The following is a 23027-nucleotide window of genomic DNA, read 5'->3' as shown; positions in this document are numbered from 1 at the left end:
CGATTAACCACTATCAAAAGGATTATCAAAATGCTAAGTCTAAATAATGTAAATGTCAGAATTTTCAAATTTCTTCTCTTCTAATCATATATAGAAAAAGTGGCGTAGAGTGATAGCTGGAATTTAATTGACCTTACAAATCATTGATAGTTGTTTACTCTTTGAACAAAATTGTGCTAAATGCAAGATATCTTATTATTATTTAGGGTAGTTCCCCTAAAGGTGAGATATGGTACAAGCCTAACATTGAAAACATAGGGTTTCAAACCAGCACTTGAAATTTTAGAGGAAACCTTATGTTCTTTTGCTCCATCACTGAGTAAAAACCTCTGAGTTGCCTGTTTCTTTTTCCTCCCCTTTTCTTTACTATCCTCCTCCTTGTGGACATAGCAGCATGATTAAACTTAAAGGTAGGCAGTAAAGGTCACTTATGTTATTTAAAACTTAATCTTGATAAACATGTAACCATCATAATTTTTTTAAGATTTATTTATTTTTAATTGGAGGATAATTGCTTTATAGTATTATTTCTGCCATACATCAACATGAATCAGCCATAATCATCATGATCTTTTTTTAAAATTTAAGACTATTTTTAAGCAGTTTTAGGTTCACAGCAAGATCAAAAGGAAGATACAGAGATTTCCCATGTTGCCTCTGCTCCCACACAGCACAACATCCCCTAATATCAACATCCCCACCAGAGTGGTATATTTGTTACAATCAATGAACCTACATTGGCATTTAATCATCCGAAGTCCTAGGTTAGCTATAGGAATGACTCTTGGTGGTGTACATTCATGGCATCATAAACTTTTTTCTCTCAAAATCATGGTTGTTAAACTAAAATACATATCAGGCATCTCTTTACATGAGGAAATTATGGTAGGATTTCTTTTAAGGATCAATATTTAAACAGCCTTATACCAATAATTGTAATATAAAAATGTGATAGTTCTATATTTACTGATTATGGGAGTACTTTAAATAATCACATCTCTAAAATTTTACCTCAATGTTTGTTTTTTAAAATGTATTTATATTCATATATATATATATAATGGTGAGGGAGTGATTCAAAGAGGGTTGTGGAATTGACTTCTGCCAGTTAATTAAAATAAACACCCTGCCATGGTCTATGAAATATACACTTTAGAATTAAAAATTGAGAATTTTATTTATTAATTTTGGTTTTTATACAGCTTACAAATATGTGTATTAGATGAAATTAAGATTTAAAGAATGTTTATTAGTCTTTAGCCAAACTTTGAATTATTCTCATCATGAAAGTGAGTATATTATTCTAGAACTTTTGAGTCTATCCAGATATGTAAGTTGTATATTTGTTCTGCTAGAGAAAACTTTATTTTCAAATAAAATTTAATAGTGAAGATAATAATTGTTTGAAAATCAATATATTTTCTACAACCTTATGGAAAATTTAAATCTGTTAATAATCTGCTGAACTGCTCTAGCTAACATGCAAAATTTTGCTCTGTTTAACAGAATGTCAGTTAGAAATTCTTGGAAACGTTATTACAAGGAACTTTATTTTTATTTCTAATAAGTTGAACATTGATTGACATCATAGACAGTATTTAGTGTTCTGTTCTGCAGGCATAAATTTTCCATTTATTTAATAATTATCCTAAATAGAATCTACCCTATTAAGAAATTCATTCTACTTCTCTTGTTTTGCCTTAAAAAAAAAAAAAAGGCAGAAGAACCAAAACCACACACTAAATTTGTTGATAATAGTTTTACACATTAAGATGTGGGAATATTAAATTTAGTATACACTTCAAAATGTCATTTTGTTGATAACTACTTTTGAAAAAATATAATTTTGATCTCAGCAATTTGACCAATCAATGGAATGATTTTAGAGCAGACTTCTTGAATAAAAATAAAACATTTTCCCAAGCTGATAGGATCTTAGACTGAGAGGATGAAAAATAAAATTGAGTCTTTAATTATTACCTATGTCTGTTTGTCTAAGATTCTACCCCATTTAGAAATGTGTTTGTTTTACCTCATGTCATATGGCCTTTGGAATGTTTTTTCTTGATGGTAGATTTGTCCTTGATGAAAAGCTCCACAAGCAAGAATTTCCTTCAAAGAAGTTTAGTATAAGTAAATGAAGTTTGTATTCTGTATTACATTATTTGTGTTATAGTGGTTCCACAGTTTTCTCACAGTTGTTTGAAAATGGAGAAGAAAGCAAACTAAGTGGCATTTAAAAATTATTTTATTTGCTTATAAATAAGTTTGAGTTGCATTTTTCATGTGAAAGACAAGAATCTATCTGCTAAAAAAGGATTTGTCTCACAGAGAACAGACCTGTGGTTGGCAAAAGGAAGAGCGTGGGGAAGGCATGGAGTGGGAGTGAAGGGTTAGCCGGCGCAAACTATCATACACGGAATACATGAGCAGCAAGATCCTACTGTTTAGCACAGGGAACTATATTCAATATCCTCTAATAAACCATAATAGAAAGGAATATAAAAAAGAATATATATATGTGTGTGTATGTGTGTGTATAACTGAATCACATTGCTGTACAGCAGAAATTAACACAATATTGTTATTTGACTGTGATTAATTAAGAAAGAAAGGATTTGTCTCATTGATTTCCAGTGTCAATATGTAAAAAATTAACTCTAGATAATTTTTCTTGTGCTCCCATTTACTGATAAGCAAAACTGTCTTTACTGATGGCCATGTGCACTAAATTTTAAGTTGAAGTAAGGGAATGCTCAAGATCACCAACTCTCATATTGTCATTTTCAGATGCAAGTGGTCCTGTCCAAGTAATCATCACTGAGACCCCAAGTCAACCCAACTCTCACCCCATCCAATGGAATGCACCAGAATCATCTCACATTTCCAAGTACATTCTTAGATGGAAACCTGTGAGTATCCTGCTCAAAAACCTTGGTTATTGAAGTTCTTGATTAACAGATTCTGGGGACTTCCTGGTGGTCCAGTGACTAAGACTTCCTGCTCCCAATTCAGGAGACTCCTGTTCAATCCCTGGGCAGGGAATTAGATACTGCATGTCGTATCTAAGTTTCTGTGTGCCGCAACTAAAAGATGCCATGTGCTGCAACTAAGACTAGGTGCAGCGAAATAAAGAAAAGTAAATAATCGAACATTTTTTTAAAAGGAGAAGGAAATGAACAGATTCTGAAAATGTGTTTCAGTTTTTGAGCCGGTAGATCACTTGGCTCTGTATTTGTTTAGTGACCAAACAATATGTGGTCAATCTAATTGACACACAGACTTAGCTGTCTTTTGGTATTTAGGAGAACTTAATTCTTCATGTTAGAAACATCTTGTTTGTGAGGACTTAGAAATGATAATGCTTAAAATTATTCTTACCCAGCATGGGAAGAGAATCTAAAGTTTTTAAAAGTCTTGCAACTCCATCAAAGAGAAAGAAAACTACTGGCATCATTTTCCATGATTTGTAAAACAAAATAGCTAAGTTAATATCTTTCTTTTTTGGTTCACTTTTTAAGTGATTGTTTCTTCTTTTTTTCTGACCACACCACATGGCCTGAGGGATCGTAGTTCGCCAGCGAGGCGTTGAACCCAGGCCATGACAGTGAATACCCCAAGTCTTAACCACTAGACCTCCAGTGAATTTCCATGATCATTTCATAAAACCTTACTTTCTAATCTTTGCAGTTATTTGGATAGAAGGGAGAGATGATGAGAGAAAAGTATAGATGAAGGATAGTTAGTGTATTTAATGAATGACTTTTTGACTTCCTACTAGTCATCTAGAAATTGAAGAAACCTCACTAAGGAGGATATTGATCTATTAAGTCTCACTAAGGAGGATATTGATCTATTAAGTTGTAGTTTCTCTTACCCTCTCAAGCCTGCCCTTATATCTCTCCAAAATGTATGACATTAATTTGAGAAACTACGCACAGGAGAAAAATGCCCATTTTAAATCACAGCTGTTGGTTTCTAGGAACTAAAAAAGCAAAGCAAAATAAAACATTTGACCAACTCATGCAATCGTATTCAATTCTTTCTGAAAATTCAAGCTGTTGAGATCATTCTTTTTCTTCTCTCACCCTTTTTTTGTTAACGACCACAGTATATGTAGTAGCCCATTTGCAGAACTTTTTGTCTATTGATGTTAGTCGATGGGATGAATATATTTCCCCTCTAACACTTTCTTGTCTCTCATTTCTCTTCACCGATTTTATTTACTTTAAACTTAAGTATCTGTGAGACCACAGTAATAAGGGATAATTGCACATAGGTATAAAATGTATATCAGGGCTTCCCAGGGGACGCTAGTGGTAAAGAACCCACCTGCCAATAAAGGAGACTTAAGAGATGTGGGTTCGATCCCTGGGTTGGGAAGATCCCCTGGAGGAGGGCATGACAACCCACTCCAGTATTCTTGTCTGAAGAATACCATGGGAATACCATGGACAGAGGAGCCTGGTGTGCTACAGTTCATAGGGTCACACAGAGTCAGACACGACTGAAGCAACTTAGCACACACATAAAATGTAAATAAGTTAGGAAGTCTCCAAAGAGCGGAGGTTATTTCTTTGACTTTTTTTTTTAACACTTTTGGGTTTTTCTTTAATATTTATCACCTGAGCATTTATTCTTGAGTATTTTCTTCTAATAACAAACCAAAAAAGTTCACATTGAATGAAAGGCTTACTATTAAATCTGAGCTAATTATAATGACTAATGTAATGTTTTTAACAAGGTGTTTAAATTTAGAGAGTATTAGAATCACTTTCATTTATTTAAAAATTATAAAGGGACTCGAGTATCTGAATTATTGAGGAACTGGTTGATTGGATAATATTGTAACATCACTGGGTATTAAAAATGTATTTTGACTTATATTAGTGTAGAATATTTATACCTAAAATGATCTCAACTTGTTTGAAGTAAGGATGTTTCTTTTTTACACATTTTATTGCCATACATTTTGTGATCCATGATATATTAATAAATTCGGACAGGATGTGAAAATATAAACTGGAGACAAAGATTAAATAAACTGAGATCACATTCTTCTGCAGTCTTGCCCGAAGTTGGCTAACCACTTTTGACGGAGTAGTTCATATCCAAGAATGAGTCATAAAACCAGAGCAGCATTAAGCCTCGTATGTGATGGTCCCAGGAACTGAGTCATGAAGGAATATTATGCCTTTGCTCTGTAAGAAACTTGGTTTGTATCCCACTAAATAAATATAGACTATAAAGCCGTTTCCCACTTCACAGAGGAATATATCCCAGTTCATTGTGGAAACTGAAAAATTGGGAACGGCAAAACTTGGGTTATCACCTTAGGTTGCTGTTATTAAACTGAATAGTTAATCTGGCAAAAAGGAAGGAGCCCAGGGCCTCCCTTTGTGTAATCTTGGGCATGTCACATAACTCTGTTTTTTTCATCTGTAAAATCAGGATGATGATACCACTAACTTGGAGGAGGTAAGAGATAAACCTTAAATAAGAGAACGGAAGGAAAACAGCACGGAGCATGGTACATAGTAAACCATCAGTAAATATTAGCTGTAATAACCATTATTATTAACATTAACAAATTCTGCTACAGGTTTCTATTCTGATCCCAGTTTTCCATGATATCCCCCTCAAATGGAGCTTCATAGACTCCTCATTCTTCTTTGAAGAATGCTCCACATCATCTCCCGGTGATCATCTTTGTAAATTCTTGTGTGATTTTTTTTTTTTTTTCACTTAAATTTTTAGAAAAATTCTCCAAACCGCTGGAAGGAAGCTACCATTCCTGGCCACTTAAACTCCTACACCATCAAAGGCTTGAGGCCAGGTGTGGTATACGAAGGCCAACTTATCAGCGTCCAGCACTATGGCCAAAGAGACGTGACGCGCTTCGACTTTACCACCACCAGCACGAGCCCAGCGGTGACCAGTATGTACCCCAGCGGCCCGTCCATCTGTGCCTGCCCGTCTCAGACCTGGGCTCCCCACAGGGAGTGCTTTCCTTCTCGATTCATATTCTCCCGCAGATGAATATGGATGCCCACGTTGTATTTTTCTCGTTGCGCTGGTCTTCACTGCTGCACGGGCTTTCTAGTTGCAGTGACCTGGGGCTGCTCTTTGGGCTTCTCATTGCGGTGGCTTCTCTTGTGGAGCATGGGTGCATGGGCTTCAGTAGTGTGGTGCGTGGGCTTAGTTGCCCTGTAACATGTGGCATCTTAGTTCCTGAACACAGGGATCAAGCCTATGTCCCCTGCATTGGCAGGTGGATTCTTAACCACTGGGACTAATGGGGAGGTCCGGCACCTACGTTTTTTTTTAAATGGTATTTTCCAGATGATAGTAGTAAGTTTTATCGGTGGCTGAAGGCTCTTTGTCCTCTCTGTGACTCTAGGCAACACTGTGACAGGAGAGACCACACCCTTGACTCCTGTTGTGGCCACCTCTGAGTCGGTGACTGAAATCACAGCCAGCAGCTTTGTGGTTTCCTGGGTCTCGGCTTCGGACACTGTGTCTGGATTCCGGGTGGAGTATGAGCTGAGTGAAGAGGGAGATGAACCGCAATACCTGGGTGAGCGTGATGTGTTGATGACCAGCTGCTGGGAGACTCTGCTGGGGGTAGGACTGGGAAGGGGGGGCCTCCACGCAGGTGGCCTGGGAAGTTTGGAACTAGTTGACCCTTCAGTGTGAGGACGGCAAACAACTGACCCTTTTTAGAACCGACCTGGGTTTTTCCTGAACCATGCTCACTTTCCTGGTCCCTGGTGGGAGCTGTGTTACGTGTTAGCCTGGGCACAGGTCCACGTAACAATAGTGTGTTCTTCCTGGAAGTAATTGCCAGCATGGGGACTGTTAGCTTTGGGAGAGACACAGTACCCTTATTCATGCTTTTCAGATTCTCATGTTTAACAAACTTTTAAAAACTTTATTGTGGAGAAATATACACACTGAAAAGTACACAAATCATAAACATAGAACTCAGTGAATTTTTATAAAAAGAACACACCCGCGTGACCAGGACCCAGTTCAAGAAAAAGAACATCCCTCCTCCCCTATCCCCCATCATTCCTCACCCATAACCGCTACTTGGACTTCCAACTACAGAGGACAGTGCTTACAGATTTGGGGGTGGTTTAAAATTATATATCCTTAGAGAAAATATTTGGGAAAAGGGGAAAAAATTATCTCATAGTGCATTGATAATTACTGACTATACATTAGTATATTTCTTTATAATTTTCTTCCTTCATTCCCCCCACCCCCATGAATATATAGTATTAAAACTATCCTTCTCAAAGGTTATGGAGTCATTAGAGGGATTGATATGCTCTGATAGTAACCTTTCCCTTTTATTTCAAAGATCTTCCCAGCACAGCCACTTCCGTGAACATCCCTGACCTGCTTCCTGGCCGAAAATACACTGTGAATGTTTATGAGATATCCGAGGAAGGAGAGCAGAATTTGATCCTGTCTACCTCACAGACAACAGGTATGTGTGGTGTGAAAAGACTTTTTCCCCCGGTGAAATGGACCTGTAGCAGTATTTCCTGTTTTTCTCATTTCTTCCTTTCTTTGTTAGCACCTGATGCCCCTCCTGACCCTACCGTGGACCAAGTTGATGACACTTCTATTGTCGTTCGCTGGAGCAGACCCAGGGCGCCCATCACAGGTCAGCTTAGCTGCCTCTTCTTGGCTCCTTTGTTAATCTTGATGCCGTAAGAGGTGAGGGAGTGGATTCTGATCTATGAGCAGGCAAATCACTTATATATCTCTATTGTAATTACTGGACCAGAGTGTAGATATATGTGTGTCTGTGTGTGGTATTAATTAAGTCTTACAGCCTTACCTTCTTATGATTAACTTCCTCTTAAATATGTCTTAATTAATCTTTTTCACACAAACATGCACACACACAATCACACAGGCACAAACCTTGAAATCCAGCTCATGGATTTATTAAACCAGGCATTCCTGTGATAGAAGAGGGATAATTCTTCTGAAAACCTCACTCTGAGACTTATTCTTAGAGGGATTTGAGGTGCCTTATTAGCTCATTAGGTGACTTAACTGTTTCTGAGGTTCTTAAAAGACACAGACAGGCTAGACAACTCTGGCTCAGAGTGGTTCCTTGATTGCTCCCATCATCTAGAGCTCAAAGAAAAAGAAATCAATTTAACATGAATAATTTCACCTCCTGGCTTCTCTAATAGACATTTATTAAGGATCTCGGTCTTCGAGGATGATATTTATTATTAAAGAGCTTTGCATGACTATTCTTATTTTATCTTTGGACTGAATAGTCCTTATAAGAAGTAGCACTATTGGATGAGTCCAAAAGAATTGCTCACTCTTCAGGAGTGATCCACCAAGATGCTAAGGGCTATTAGGAAAGGGGAATTTATGCCTTTTGAAGCCTGTGTTTCATCAGTGTGTTTTATACTGGTTTTCTCCTGAATCTGCAGGATACAGAATCGTCTATTCCCCATCCGTAGAGGGTAGTAGCACAGAACTCAATCTTCCTGAAACTGCCAACTCTGTCACTCTCAGTGACTTGCAGCCTGGCGTTCAGTATAACATCACCATCTATGCTGTGGAAGAAAATCAAGAAAGTACTCCTGTCTTCATCCAGCAAGAAACCACTGGAGTCCCACGTTCAGGTAACCTAAAGACGCTTCCTGCGCTGTCTTATCTCTTAAGGCTTAAGAAAGTCACATCTTGAACCTCCCTTTTGCCAGAGGAACTTGGCTTGTGTTCACTCCATGAGCCTACTAGGGACAACCAGACATGTGAGATCAAAGAATAATTGTCTCTTTGGGGGGTTTATTTAGTCTCTGTCTACAGTTCTTATATGGAAGTCGTCCTGTAGATGACTCTATCCCTGAACTTATGAAATTCAGCTGAAATGTCCTCACTGTAAAGTAACTAATAAAAGCTGGCTATTGGCTTCCTGATTAAAAATTGACAGCATAAAGCCTTCATATTTTCCCCAAGAAACCCAAGGGGTAGTTAATCTGTTGTTCTTAAGTATTAAGAAAAGATTCATTAAAGTAAAAACCACATTTTTTCTGTTGTCACAAGAGTTTGCTGAGGGGTTTTGGGGGGTATGTTTATTTTAACCCCCACAATAGGACTCTTCATTTGATGGAAACTCATCTGCTTACATTCACATTTTACGTAATAGTTTTAAATGTCAAATGTAAACAAGATGACTAAACCATGAAAATATAACCCCAAAAATGTGTTCTTAGATTTAAAGAGAAAACAGCTTTGCTCTGAAGAGAGGGGCTCTATGAATTGCCTTATTCACATCTGGCAAACTGATTTTTTAAAAATAATCCTCAGCAGGAATTGCGAATGACTGCTTGGTTCTTGTCTGTTAGATAAAGTTCCCCCTCCCAGGGACCTGCAGTTTGTGGAGGTGACAGATGTGAAGATCACCATCATGTGGACACCCCCAGAGAGTCCAGTAACCGGTTACCGCGTGGATGTGATCCCCGTCAACCTGCCTGGGGAGCATGGGCAGAGGCTGCCCGTCAGCAGGAACACCTTTGCAGAAGTCACTGGGCTGTCCCCTGGGGTCACTTATCACTTCAAAGTCTTCGCCGTGAACCAGGGGAGGGAGAGCAAGCCCCTGACGGCACAGCAGGCAACCAGTAGGTTTGGGGTCCTTTATCTCCACCCTCCCTTTCCACTTGTGATGAATGGGCAGCACTCCATTCACTCCTGGGTTCACAATTAGAAATAGGAACATACTCAGAGGACAGGAAATGTATAGCCTCCATAGAGGCTAAATGGTAATCCATTTCTCAAATACATGGGGACATGACACTAAAGGAGCAAAACTTAGCCTAATTTTCCTTGCTAATGGAGACATGGATTGAAAATTTGAGTACTATTTGTGTAACAAAATATACCTAAGTCAGACTTCAAGTATAATCTTCTAATCCTTTTATAGCAGAATTATTTATAAATAGTAATTGCTAAAACATTCAATGAGTATTAAGCACCAGGTCATATGCTCAGTTCTTTATTATCCTCATATTTAATCCTTATTTTGAGTTAATAAGGAAGGTCTTATTATTATCCCTATGGGATATGTGAAGAGACTGAAGCTTATAAAAAATTTTGCAACTTGTAAAGTAACAGGGCTGAGAAATGATGCAGTGGGGATTCACATAGACCTATGTCTTTTTGACTCCAAAGCCCATGCTTTGTTGTTATACTTGACTACCTCTTAAACATTTCCTCCCTCTGAAAAGTGTTTTAAATTATTGTAGGGAAATTGCCAGTTATCACACTCAAGAAGAAAACCAACAATTTATGTGATTCTTTGCGCTAGGGCAAACTCACCAGGGTCTTGCCGTGCATCTGAGCTTCTGAGTATATGTTATCATTTTTGTCTAATCTGAATCATGTGAAAGTTACTTTTATTATTCAAGCAAAGGATTAGTCATTGAATAAATGCAGAAAACGTCACTGTGCTCCACGTGGAACTTTCTTCTTACCCTCATTTTAATGGGTTTATTTCTCTTTTCTTCACCTGTTTGGCTCAGAGCAGAACAAACTATAGCTTCACAAGTCCTGGCTTTTGTTTTTAAATACCATCTCTGCCATGTTAGTGTAATTTCTGAGGGTAATGGGAAAATCATGCTGAAAAATCATAGACTTCCACAGGATCAAAGTCAGCCAAACACAGCGAGTAATTTCTCATGACTGACAAGAGTTCTGTGAAATTCTCTGTAGCACTCTAGCTCTTCTTCATGGCTTAGTATTTCCAAGGTTTTGACCTTTGTTTCAACCTTGAGAAGAAAGAACTTAGAAAATTCAGTCAAGCTTTAGGATTTCAGTATGATAATTTGGAAGTGCAGCTATTTCTTAACGTGTTTCATCTCTTTTTCTAGAATTGGATGCTCCTACCAACCTCCAGTTTATCAATGAAACCGATACCACGGTCATAGTGACCTGGACTCCACCTCGCGCCCGGATAGTCGGGTACCGGCTGACTGTGGGCCTGACCCGGGGAGGCCAGCCCAAGCAGTACAATGTGGGGCCCGCGGCCTCGCAGTACCCACTGAGGAACCTGCAGCCTGGCTCTGAGTATGCTGTAAGCCTCGTAGCCGTGAAGGGCAATCAGCAGAGCCCCAGAGTCACCGGAGTCTTCACCACTTGTAAGTCAAAATTTAAATGTCTCTTCTTGGTGATGTCTCATCTGTATTTACATTCTCTCTCCTTCATCCATTTTTTAAGAAGTTAACTTAGGAAATTTCATGGCGGTCCAGTGGTTAAGACTCTGTGCTGTCCCTGCCCAGTTCCCTCGTCAGGAAGCTAAGGTCCCACAAGCTGTGCCGTGTGGCCAAAAAAGAACAAAGTTAACTTAAAAAACTTGGTACAAGTTTTAAATAATCATTTTTAATTTGAAAAAGAGATATTTACAGTGGTCCTACTCAAAGTGTGATCCATGGATCCACTGCTGCTCTGTAAGTTGTTTGTTACATGGACCAGTGAGCTTATGCCAGAATGGATCAGGGAGCACACTGTTCAATTTAGTTAATACTTTTTTGAAGCAAAGTTTTCTTGATGAAGGAAGCAGTGGGTTATATGACATATGTTACCAAGATCCTTATTTCCTCCCAAACCAGTACTTTGAGTAGCATGGTTTAAGACACCCAAGTTATTTGAAAATTGAATGCTACTGAATTAAATGAATTTACTAAATACTAGTTAAGGCAAGAAAAAAGTCAGCCACTGTGTCTACATCCGATACTTTGAGCATCGAATGACAGCATTAAATGTGGAAGGGAAACATCTACCAGTTGAATAGAAACCAACAGAACAAGAAGCTAAGGAAGTGATGAGTGTTGACAACAGCAGATTAAAGTACTTCTGCAGAACAGGATAGCTTTTTTTTTTTTTTTAACTTTTCTTAAATCACTCTCGAAATTCCACAGAAGGAAAAATACTGACTAATTTTTGGTCATGTCTGTCTTTTGCTCAACACTTTACAGGAAGTGACCTTAAATCTCTTTCATATCTATATCACAATAGAGGACTGTATTCATGAGTTGATTTCTATTAAATGCATGTCATGAATTGATTTCTATTAGTACATCTCATTTACATTACAAAGAAATATGAGACCCATAATTTCTAGATAAGCATTAATTGCTGTTTTTAGCTCATTTTGGATTACAGAAGGACTTAACACTTTTTTAGCATATATTGCAACTGTGAACTAGCTTGCAGTTTCCTAAAAGCTTTCCATAAATCTTACTCTAACTTGAAAAATAGATGTTAAAAAGCATTCAAAAAGTGAATATAAGTTTAGTTTATAAATTACTGTGAAATTTATTTCACTCAAAAAAGTGTCTATAAATTTCCTTTGTAGGAATTAATAATTTACTAAAAATTTATTTCCATTTAAATTGCATGTATAAAGCTTGGCAGTAAACGCTTTTTCCTAAGTAGCTACTAGTCATAAACAAGTAAAATCTACTTTTTATCTATAAGCTGACCTTTGAATTTTGCTATTTTATGTGACATGTTACTAAGACTCTAAAATCTATTAACATGAAATCAGTATCTTTGTATTTCTTATAAATACCTGTTTTTATAGATGACATTCATTGCATTAGAACGGAGAGTTTAGTAGTAGTCTTTTTCTGACCACATGTTATCTTTTTTACTTTTTAACATGAAACATATTTTACATAGTTTCTTTTGTTGGATAAAATGCCAGTAAAAGAATAAGCATCTTGTTTATTTTATTGAAAAAATAGTTGATTTACAATGTTGTGTTAATATCTGCTGAACAGCAAAATGACTCAGTTATACATATGAATATATATTCATTTTCATATTCTTTTCAATTATGATTTATCACAGGATATTGTGTATAGCTTCCTGTGCTATACAGTAGGACCTATTGTATATCCATCCTATATATACTAGTTTGAACCTTTTAATCCCAGACTCCCAATCTTTCCTCCCCCATCTCCTCTTCCTTTGGCAGCCCCAAGGCTGTTCTCTGCATTTGTGAGACTTTTTTTTTGTAGATATGTTCATTTGTGTTGTGTTTCAGATTCCACAGGTAAGTGATGTATGGTATTTGTCCTTCTTTCTGACTTCACTTAGTATGAAAATCTCTAGGTCCATCCATGCTATTTGCTACAAATGGCATTCATTCTTTTTAATGGCTGAGTAATGTTCTATTATAATGTATGTACCACATCTTTATTCGTTCATATGTTGATGGCCATTTAGGTTGCTTCTGTGTCTTGGCTATTGTAAATAGTGCTGCTGTGAATCTAGGGATGCATGTATCTTTTAGAATTATAATTTGTCTGTGTATATGTCCAGGAGTGGAATTGCTGGATCATATGGCAACTCTATTTTGAGTTCTTTTGAAAAACCTCCATACTGTTCTCCATAGTGACTGCACCAATTTACATTCCCACCAGCAGCGTAGGAGTGGGTCCCTTTTCTCCACACCCTCTCCAATGTTTTTTATTTGTAGACTTTATAATGATGGCCGTTCTGATAGGTGTGAGGTGGTATCTTATTGTAGTTTTATTTATATTTCTCTAAGAAAAAGCATTTTTAATGATACGATAATAAGTGGAATGGGTGGGGCAATTATTGGCTATTTCAAGTACTTTTGGAGACTTTGATATACTGGACATGTTACTTTATTGTGTACACAATATTGTGTACACAATTTATTGTGTACATTTATAAAAATAAAATTTTATTTGAGTTAAGTGACAAAAGTTCTTTTATTAGATAAAAGTGATGCCTTACACATAGTATGCTTTCAAAAAATATTTGTTGACTAGATTGTGAAAACAGCTCAAAGTTAGGTTTAACATTTTTTTCTTTGGCCACACTGTGCAGCATGCAGGATCTTAGTTCCCTGACCAGGGGTAGAATCCATGCCTGCTAACCACTGGACCACCTGGGAAGCCCCCCCACACTTTAGATTTAAATGAGCTTCTGTTAGCAGGGAGTTCTGAGGTTGTGAACATCAGCTGGACTTGCATATTTTTGGAATTGCTCTAAGTTTCTGTAGTTTTTTTACTGTTACCAAACTAAATTCTGGAATAACTTTTCTGGGTTTTATAACTTGTACTAAATTCTTAAGAGCATATGGTGGGGGTAGGAGAGCTCTTTCTGAGGGGAAACAAGCCTACTCCTTTATAAATAGGGCAAATTTTTTTTTTTTTAACATCCAGGCTGTCCTTCACCTAACAAGACCTGCCAGAATCCATAGCTCATACTTACAGTCACATTCTTTGTTTGCCATCAGTTTGTGGGTTTGTGGTTTGGAGGGTTTCCCGTAATGGTGTTCCCAGGCAGACAGCATCATCTTAAACTTGGGAACCTTTTAGCTGGCTGGCTCAAGCAATAGAAAACACCCAATCGTAAAGCCCAAGACAGTTGAGAATGTTTTTTTTTTTTTTTAATTGTGGCTTTCCCAGATGTTCAGTGAAAGAAACTGACTGCTCCCTGAATTGTTTCTTGTGGTCATTAAATGGTCACTCAGGGATGGCCATGGCATTTTGGCAAAGTCAGTGGCAACCAAATAGTGTATGATTTCAGTGACTCTGGGAAGGCATCATGGATCACCCATCCTAATCCTCCTGAAAACATCATCAAAATAATAACATACTCATGAAACATGCCTCTAAACCAGTAGAACTTCAGTCCAGCCATTAGAGCAGTCATTACAAAGCAGCCCACACACATATTTTGTTTTTTCAGACAACAGGATTTTAAAAGTAAGTTTTTAAAAGTTGCACATGAAAATCTAGATTGGAAGACAATTGCAGTGCTGGGCCTGAATTTTCCCATGACTGGAGCGGAGTAATAATAGAGTAGTCTTAAAGACTCTTAATATTCATTTGTCTAAGTCTGCAGGATGTCTTTGTCAAATCAGCCATTCATAAATGCATAAAAATGCATTTACTAGGTTTTTCTTGGTGGGTACAAAAATTTGGTTGGGATGGAAAGAGGAAGAAATTATGAAGGCCATGTGCCATGGCCACATGCTTGAAAACCTGGAATTTGATTCACCTGATACAAATGCCTTGACGTCTAAGACCTCACCTTTCCCATAGCAGCCAATTATTGAAATGCTTGTTCCCCTTATTACAAGATTTAATTGTTCTGCCAATTATATTTTAAAGAGTTTAAGTTTATGATAAGGTCTGTAAGACTGTTGAAAATGTCTATCTCAACTTTGTATACACATACTCTTCCTTTTTTTTAAGCAGTATTTTCACTAAGAAATAAAAGTGATGTCAGGATCTAGGAGATTTGAAATCAACTTTTCTTATAATACCTAATTCCAGTGGCAGAATGCTAAATTTCTGTAGTGTGATTATTCTGAATGAATAATTATATATTTAAAGAAAGACTATTTAGAATTTATAAGTTCGTCCATGGTGGCAGATTTTGTTTAACTTTTCATATGGCATCTCTTTTTGCAACCAAAAATAATTGGCCATCAGGTTGAAGGGGAAGGGAGTTTGGGGGACAATGGATGCATGTATATGTATGGCTGAGTCCCTTTGCTTTCCACCTGAAACTATCACAATATTGTTTGTTAGTTATTCCTATATGAAATAAAAAATAATAATTGGCCATCATTATGGAATGACTCAGCATAATTGTCTATAATTTAGCCATTGTTCACAAAATAATGATTAAGAAGCAGAGTGATAATCAGTTGGTGATGACCAATTTTACATTTTATATGGGATTTTATACTGATGATAGGAAAAGTTGTTATCATCAAACTCAAATCCCAAACATGATGAAAATACACAGATTATGGAATCCAAGGAGTTGAAAGGGTCCTCTGTGGTCATCCAGCTCCTCGTTATTCAAATATGATTCATGGACCTACAGCATTAGTGTTATGGAAATGCAAACTACCCAGCCACATACGCACCTATAGAATCAGATCCTGCATTTAAGCCAGGCCTCAGATGATTTGCGTGGTACATGAAAGATTGAAAGGCACTGATCTACTCCAAATTTTCATGTATGTTACATTTTGGATTGTTAGTTGACTGAACTGAGGTACTGGATAAAAAATACTTACCTGCATTCTCTGTGATTTCGAGGTTTGAACACATGCTTTTTTTTTATTCCATTTCACAGTGCAGCCTCTAGGTTCCATCCCACCTTACAACACAGAGGTGACTGAGACCACCATTGTGATTACATGGACACCTGCCCCAAGGATTGGCTTTAAGGTAAATTGCAGATGTTCCTAATCTCTTGTGATACAGCCCTGAGGTGCCCTCGTGTTTCTGGATCTGGCTAAAACAGGACGTTTCAAGAATCGGATGACTTGGGTTTTGTCCTGTTTCTGTTCATACCTCACTGGCCACATTGTCAGGGCATCGCAATACTTCTGCCTCCCTGAATTGCTGGAAAGATGGATTGAGGCTGTAAAAGTGCTTTGCAAAGAAGAAAACATTAGTATGAAGCTGTTAGTTGTTGTTATCTTATTTTCTCTATCCTTTCCCCCAGGGAATTACATTTAAAGCTATATATAGGGAAACCACATTTGTTGTGTTCTTCTAAATAGGTATCATGTTCACAAAAACCAATTTAGGGAGGCCAATTAAACTCAGAATAGCTCAAAAATCACATTTTCATCCGATCAGTTTCATCTCAACTTGTTCAAAGCCCTTGGGTGAATCTCTTAATAGAAGTTAAGATTAAGCTCTTCCCTATAGATCTGGATACTTGTTTTTTTAAAGTAATGGTATTAGGGAAGTGAGGAATACGAATGAATGTGTTTAAAAGATTTCCTTTCTTTGGAATTTAGAGTGTGGAGAGAGAAATACTTATTATACTTGAAAATTAAGACTAAATCCTAATGATTGTTTGTTTTAAAATATATACCAAAGACCACTTCTGTTTTGAAATATGCAATAGCATATTGATAATTACACTACTTAAATACAGAGAATCCCTTTTTGAAGATTGTCAATGTATCTTTTAAATTTCCTTTATTGCCTGGAGAATCCCAGGGAAAGGTGAGCCTAGTGGGCTGCCGTCTATGGGGTCGCACAGAGTTGGACACGACTGAAGCGACTTAGCAGCAGCAACAGCAGCAGTGTCATTTGGCCTTATACTTTACTAAGGCTGCCTCCAGAGTTGAACCCTGATGACACAATATTACCTAGGTTTTTTTAAATAAAATACTAAAAGGGTTGAAAATTCTGGGCATAGTAATCTTAATTCTTCTTTTGTAACATACCAATCTTGCATTTGAAGCTGTGAATATACTTCTTCAAAAGGAGTGTTTTTGGAGTACAAAGTGTTACAGGGGCTGGTACCTAAGTTGAATGTTAGTAACTCATTAAAGGGAGAACTCAAGGATTTCTTCCAGCAAAAGGAAATAAGAAACAAACAGACATGTAGCCGAAAGCCTTTGTGTACTTCTGGTTTGTACCAGGAGGTTATTTATCAAGCGAAACAATATGTAATGATGTTTCTCTAGAACCTTCCATTATAAACTACCTTAACTTAGTTTTGGAAGATACTTGCCCTAACTGGCACCCTCCTCCCAATTCTGGGGAATTTCCAGTGAAATTATTTAATAGGGCTAAAGTAAGGTCCCAACTCATTCCCAACTAAAAGCAGAGTACAGTTCCTGAGGAGTCTACATTATGCGAAGCATAACCACAACTTCTCAGCTGTAACGCAGCTCTGGAAATATTTGTCCTTGGTGTTTATTTTGTGTTCTTTCTCCTAGCTGGGTGTACGACCAAGCCAGGGAGGAGAAGCACCACGAGAAGTGACTTCAGAGTCAGGAAGCATCGTTGTGTCTGGCCTGACTCCAGGTGTGGAATACGTTTACACCATCTCTGTCCTCAGGGATGGGCAAGAGAGAGATGCACCAATTGTGAAGAAAGTGGTGACACGTAAGAGTTCTTTGCTTCTTTTCATATTTTAAACTGTTGCACTTTTTAAAGATAACTTACAGCGGTATTGCTTTTTTACTTACAATAATGACACAAGGGAAAGATTTCATTCCTACTTATATTATTAGCTATTCTCTAAGTCTGGAGTAGCCAGTTCAACTGATGTCATATAATTCATGACATCAGAAGTGTTCTTTCCATATCAAAAATTATCTGTGAATTGACAACACAGAAAAAGATTTCAGCAGTGTTGCAAAATTTAAAATTGTAACAAAAAAAACATGCTTTCAGAGAATTGCTATCCATCATGGTTTTACAGTACAACTTCTTTAGTTTTGCTGATAATTGAAGGAAGGGAGAGAGGGAGGGAGTGGGGAGGAAGGGAGAGAAACATTCTATAGCTCAAACACTTTATGCTAGTATTGTGTGCATGTGTGTGTGCATGCTAAGTCACTTCAGTCGTGTCCAACTCTCTGTGACCCCATGGACTGCAGCCTTCCAGGCTCCTCTGTCCATGGGATTCTCCAGGCAAGAATACTGGAGTGGGTTTCCATACCCTCCTCCAGGGGATCTTCCTGACCCAGGAGATGAACCCACATCTCTTACAACAACTGCATTGGCAGGCAGGGTCTTTACTGCTAGCACCACCTGGGAAACCCCATCCAAACGTTAACTGTTAATTAAAATTTTTTTCTGTGTAGCACTGTCCCCACCAACGAACTTGCACCTGGAGGCAAACCCTGACACTGGAGTGCTTACCGTCTCCTGGGAGAGGAGTACCACTCCTGGTAAGCCCGCAATGTATCAGAGGACAGAATTCTAAGGGTAATGAAAGGTAGAAATGACCTCACTTTTACAGAATGAAAAAACTTGGAAAAAATTAACTTATATCCATTGTCACAAATGTTACAGAACTGGGATTGAAACTTAAGTGTTCAGACTCACTCTCACACTCAGCATCATGTATTTGGATCTTAATTGTCAGTTTTACTTATATTCAATACTGAGAAATTTGGCTAAATGGCATTCCGTGATTGTTTGATTGTTTTTTTTAAAGCTTTACATAAAGCTTTTCTCTAAACTCATTCACACATATTTATACCCATGGACTGTAGCCTGCCAAGTTCCTCTGTTCATGGAATTTTCCAGGCAAGAAGAATACTGGAGTGGGTTGGCATTTCCTCCAGGAGATCTTCCCGTCCCAGGGATTGAACCTGTGTCTCCTGCATTTAAGGCTGTTTCTTTACCTGCTGAGCCATCAGGGAAGCCCCATACAATCATAATATGTGTAGAGATATCTATGACAATATTCAAGTATCATTATGGAATGGGGCAATGGCAAGAGAAATTTTAGATATTCCTGATCTTTGTCAAGTCCATGAGAAATGTTAACTAAAATATTTATCATTGGTTATATTCGGGGAATTACTATTGAAATATCAGGATATTCATTATTGGGAAAATTCTAAATTAGAAACAAATGCCAACTAATGTTGGTGGCATCCATAACTACTATATGTACTTATTAGATGGCTTTGTTTTGCTTATTATTTCACTATTCTGATTTGTACTTTCATTTTTTAAAAATAGTCCTTACCTTTGCTGGGGTACACAGTTGAGGCAATTATCTCTAAATCAGATCAATATGTGCTGTCACACACAATAAAGCTAGCTCAAAATATCCTTTTTAATTCCCTCTGAAGTAAGGTGATTTTGGTGAAGTTTTCGTTACCTGTAGAAGCATCATTTAAGCCCAAACTACACCATTTCCAGTTGAATCACTCTTAAGTTGAAACTTTTAGGTTGGCGAGTTTCATGCTCGTCAGCAGCTAGATCACTAATACTTAGTCTTAATGGATGGGTTAGTCTGTCCATCTGAATGGTCATTAGCACATGTAATGACCCATTTATTTCCCATACAGTTGGAAATCCTTGTATATACTACTTTAGTGGTCACCTTATTCCTAATTATAAAATGTACCATCATTTTCTCCCTCTTTAGTAAATTTAACTTAAACATACTTTCTCGTTTTCTCCCTTTTTAGTAAGTTTAACTTAAACATACTTTCTCACTTTACTCTTAGTCTGTCCCTGTGATTCTCTGGCCATTGCTATTTTAATTCGAATGTCTCTCTCCTCCCCGCAACCCTCTCACTGCCCCACATCAATGATTTCTGAAGTCTTCAGCAGTTAATACACTATTTTTTTAAATTTGGCCATGCCATGCAGCATATGGGATTTTAATTCCCTGACCAGGTATCAAACCCAAGGCCCCTACATTGAAAGCGTACAGTCTTAACCACTGAACCACCAGGGAAATCCCAACATACTTTTCCTAGAATAAATAGAGTCACTTTTGTTTTTCACTTTTTCTCCTTTCCTTATTGTTGAATAGTATTAGTCACTCAGTCATGTCTGACTCTTTGCAACCTCATAGACTGTAGCCCGCCAGGCTCCTCTGTCCATGGAATTCTCCAGGCAAGAATACTGGAGTGGGTAGCCATTCCCTTCTCCAGGGGATCTTCCCCACCTGTAAATCCCCTAGGTTCAGACCTTATTTTAATAAATGAGGAGAACCTATTTTGGGGAGTATGCCTAAGGGTGAGAGCCAGTTCCGTGCTAAGCAGGTATAATAGAATATCCTTCAGCTGTCCTGCAAATGATCCACTAAGTAAAATCAGGGTACATATAGTAGGAGGAACATGGAATTTAAGACAGAAGAGCCTTTGGTAATCATTTTCCCTTTCTAAGAGTTTCTTTAAACTGAGGATATTAATATCTTCTTCAAAGGGTTGTTGTAAGCACTGAATGACAGTAGGTGGAGTCTTCAGCACGTAAATATTGAGTCCTTTCCCTGTTCCCCTTTGAGGGTGCATCAGTCTAGTAATTGGCCCTGGGTGGCAAAGGTTCTGGGCAGTAACTTTCTCCTTTCTGTTTTCTGCAGACATTACTGGCTACAGAATCACCACCACCCCCACAAACGGCCAGCAGGGGTACTCTCTGGAGGAAGTGGTCCATGCCGATCAGAGTTCCTGCACCTTTGAAAACCTGAGTCCGGGCCTGGAGTACAATGTCAGTGTTTACACTGTCAAAGATGACAAGGAAAGTGTCCCTATCTCTGATACCATCATCCCAGGTAATGGAAAAATCAGCTGTTATCTTCAGAGAGGCAGTTCCAATAAGAGTGGGGATTAACCTCTTCATCCCCAGATGATTGAGTGTGTCAAAATATGTTTGGGATTTAATTCTGACCTCCCAACCACACTCTCTAGAACCATGACGTCAAAGACACTGTTTGGACAAATGCTTGCTGTTAACCCTGCTTGACTGTCTGTGCTTCACTGGGATGCTCTTTGTCGCAATGGTATGCAGTGGAGTGGCAACCATGGCATTAACTCTGTACTGTCCGCTCACGTGGAAATATTACTAAAACGATGTCATATGTCTGTATTCAGTGCCAACAGGCAAAAAGTAATATGGTAAATGCATCCCATCCATACACTTTTGCCTGATCTTACAGTCTCTATATGTGAGCACTGAAATAGCTCTTGGTTGACACACACATTCAGTTCTTCATCTTGCTATTTCAAATCCCTCTGTTTTTTTAATTGAAAAAAAAAAAAAAAGGAAAAAGAAAGGCCACACGTTTAGGGTGTACTTTCTTGTGGACTGAATGACAACATTGAAGAGACCTACCTTGGGATAGGTTTATTGTTCGTCCAAAATTGAATCATGACAGAATGAAAGTGTTGGACAGATTGTGTTCTTTGCACGATTTGGTAGAATGCTTTTACTAATACTAATTAAATAACTTTGATTATGAAATGAACAAAATATTAACAGTGGCCTTGGACTCAGGCCTGTCTGTCACCTGAATGTGCTTTTGAATGGCACATTTTATACCATACATTCATAATGCCGTAGCATTATGACCCTGATGTTGTCATGAGTTTTTCTATGGGAAAAAAAAGAAGAACTCATCAGTCAATTTTTTTGACCTTTTTCATGCAAGCTTTATTCTCCTACTAAAAAGTTTTAGATTATTTTTTAGACTTTGCTGTTACTTACTATAGATAATATATCTAGGTTCTAAGAATGGTTTTGATATCCCAAACAGGACTGTAATCTTTAGAACCTGAGAGGTTCAAACTTTACTGTTTTGGGGATTTTCAAAAAAGAAACAAACCAAAATCTCTAAAGGAATATTGTAGCCTGTTTTATTCTCCCAGAGAAACAAACTATTCATGGTGCTTAAAAGTCTTTTCAGATAATTTGGAACAGATTGCATATTACCATCATTGCTTTAACACTATCAATTTTACCACTAGTAACCTGATGTACACTGCTTTATTTTGTCCTCTTTTTTGCCTCTGTTTTCCTTTTGCCCTCCTTTGCTTTGTAACTCAATAGAGGTGCCCCAACTCACTGACCTAAGCTTTGTTGATATAACTGATTCAAGCATCGGCCTGAGGTGGACCCCGCTAAACTCTTCCACCATTATTGGGTACCGCATCACAGTAGTTGCGGCAGGAGAAGGTATCCCTATTTTTGAAGATTTTGTGGACTCCTCAGTAGGATACTACACAGTCACAGGGCTGGAGCCCGGCATTGACTATGACATCAGCGTTATCACTCTCATTAATGGCGGAGAGAGTGCCCCTACTACACTGACACAACAAACGGGTGAATTTTGAAAACTTCTGTGTTTAAGACATGGATGGTGTTGCATGCTGTCCCCAGTCACTCTGGTTAAATGTGGATGTTTCAAGGGAAAACCCAGCAATTTCCCAAAGATTAAGAGCGGGTAAGGAGTGGAAGGCATATGCTTCACTGATTGGATGAAGACATATGCAGTAGTCTTAAGTACATTTTCACTGAAGCCATGAATATGAATTTGTATAAAGCTAGAGAAATATAGATATCTGATCTATCAAATAAAAAATGCCAATGGTTCGTTGAATTTGCAGACCTGGAATTTTTTTTTAAAATCTAACATTTATACCAAACTGTATCAAGAGCACCAGTTAATAAGAAGAAATGTACTTCCAAAATGTACCATTAGACTCTTCCTTCTACTCTTTC

The 23027-nt window shown here is 37.8% G+C and overlaps 1 protein-coding gene across 17 annotated transcripts in view; it reads left to right on the top strand.

The window, feature by feature from the left end:
- Window positions 1–23027, top strand: part of FN1 (fibronectin 1) — a 69381-nt gene that overhangs the window by 18721 nt on the left and 27633 nt on the right. For 10 of the 17 annotated variants that reach the window (XM_068969040.1, XM_068969039.1, XM_068969035.1 and 7 more), the window contains exons 13-24: window positions 2791–2912; window positions 5758–5938; window positions 6401–6577; window positions 7367–7495; window positions 7586–7675; window positions 8469–8663; window positions 9387–9659; window positions 10908–11174; window positions 16168–16262; window positions 17777–17945; window positions 18647–18733; window positions 20890–21081. In XM_068969040.1, the coding sequence (XP_068825141.1) occupies window positions 2791–2912; window positions 5758–5938; window positions 6401–6577; window positions 7367–7495; window positions 7586–7675; window positions 8469–8663; window positions 9387–9659; window positions 10908–11174; window positions 16168–16262; window positions 17777–17945; window positions 18647–18733; window positions 20890–21081 (1977 nt within the window). Of the gene's footprint in view, window positions 1–2790; window positions 2913–5757; window positions 5939–6400; window positions 6578–7366; window positions 7496–7585; window positions 7676–8468; window positions 8664–9386; window positions 9660–10907; window positions 11175–16167; window positions 16263–17776; window positions 17946–18646; window positions 18734–20889; window positions 21082–22355; window positions 22629–23027 lie in introns of all 17 variants that reach the window. The other 7 variants (XM_068969038.1, XM_068969033.1, XM_068969029.1 and 4 more) reach the window with 1 other exon arrangement.

This window comes from Capricornis sumatraensis, chromosome 3 (genome assembly GCF_032405125.1).
Source record: "Capricornis sumatraensis isolate serow.1 chromosome 3, serow.2, whole genome shotgun sequence".
Classification (NCBI taxonomy): domain Eukaryota; kingdom Metazoa; phylum Chordata; class Mammalia; order Artiodactyla; family Bovidae; genus Capricornis; species Capricornis sumatraensis.
This window is presented reverse-complemented; position numbering and strand designations above follow the sequence as displayed.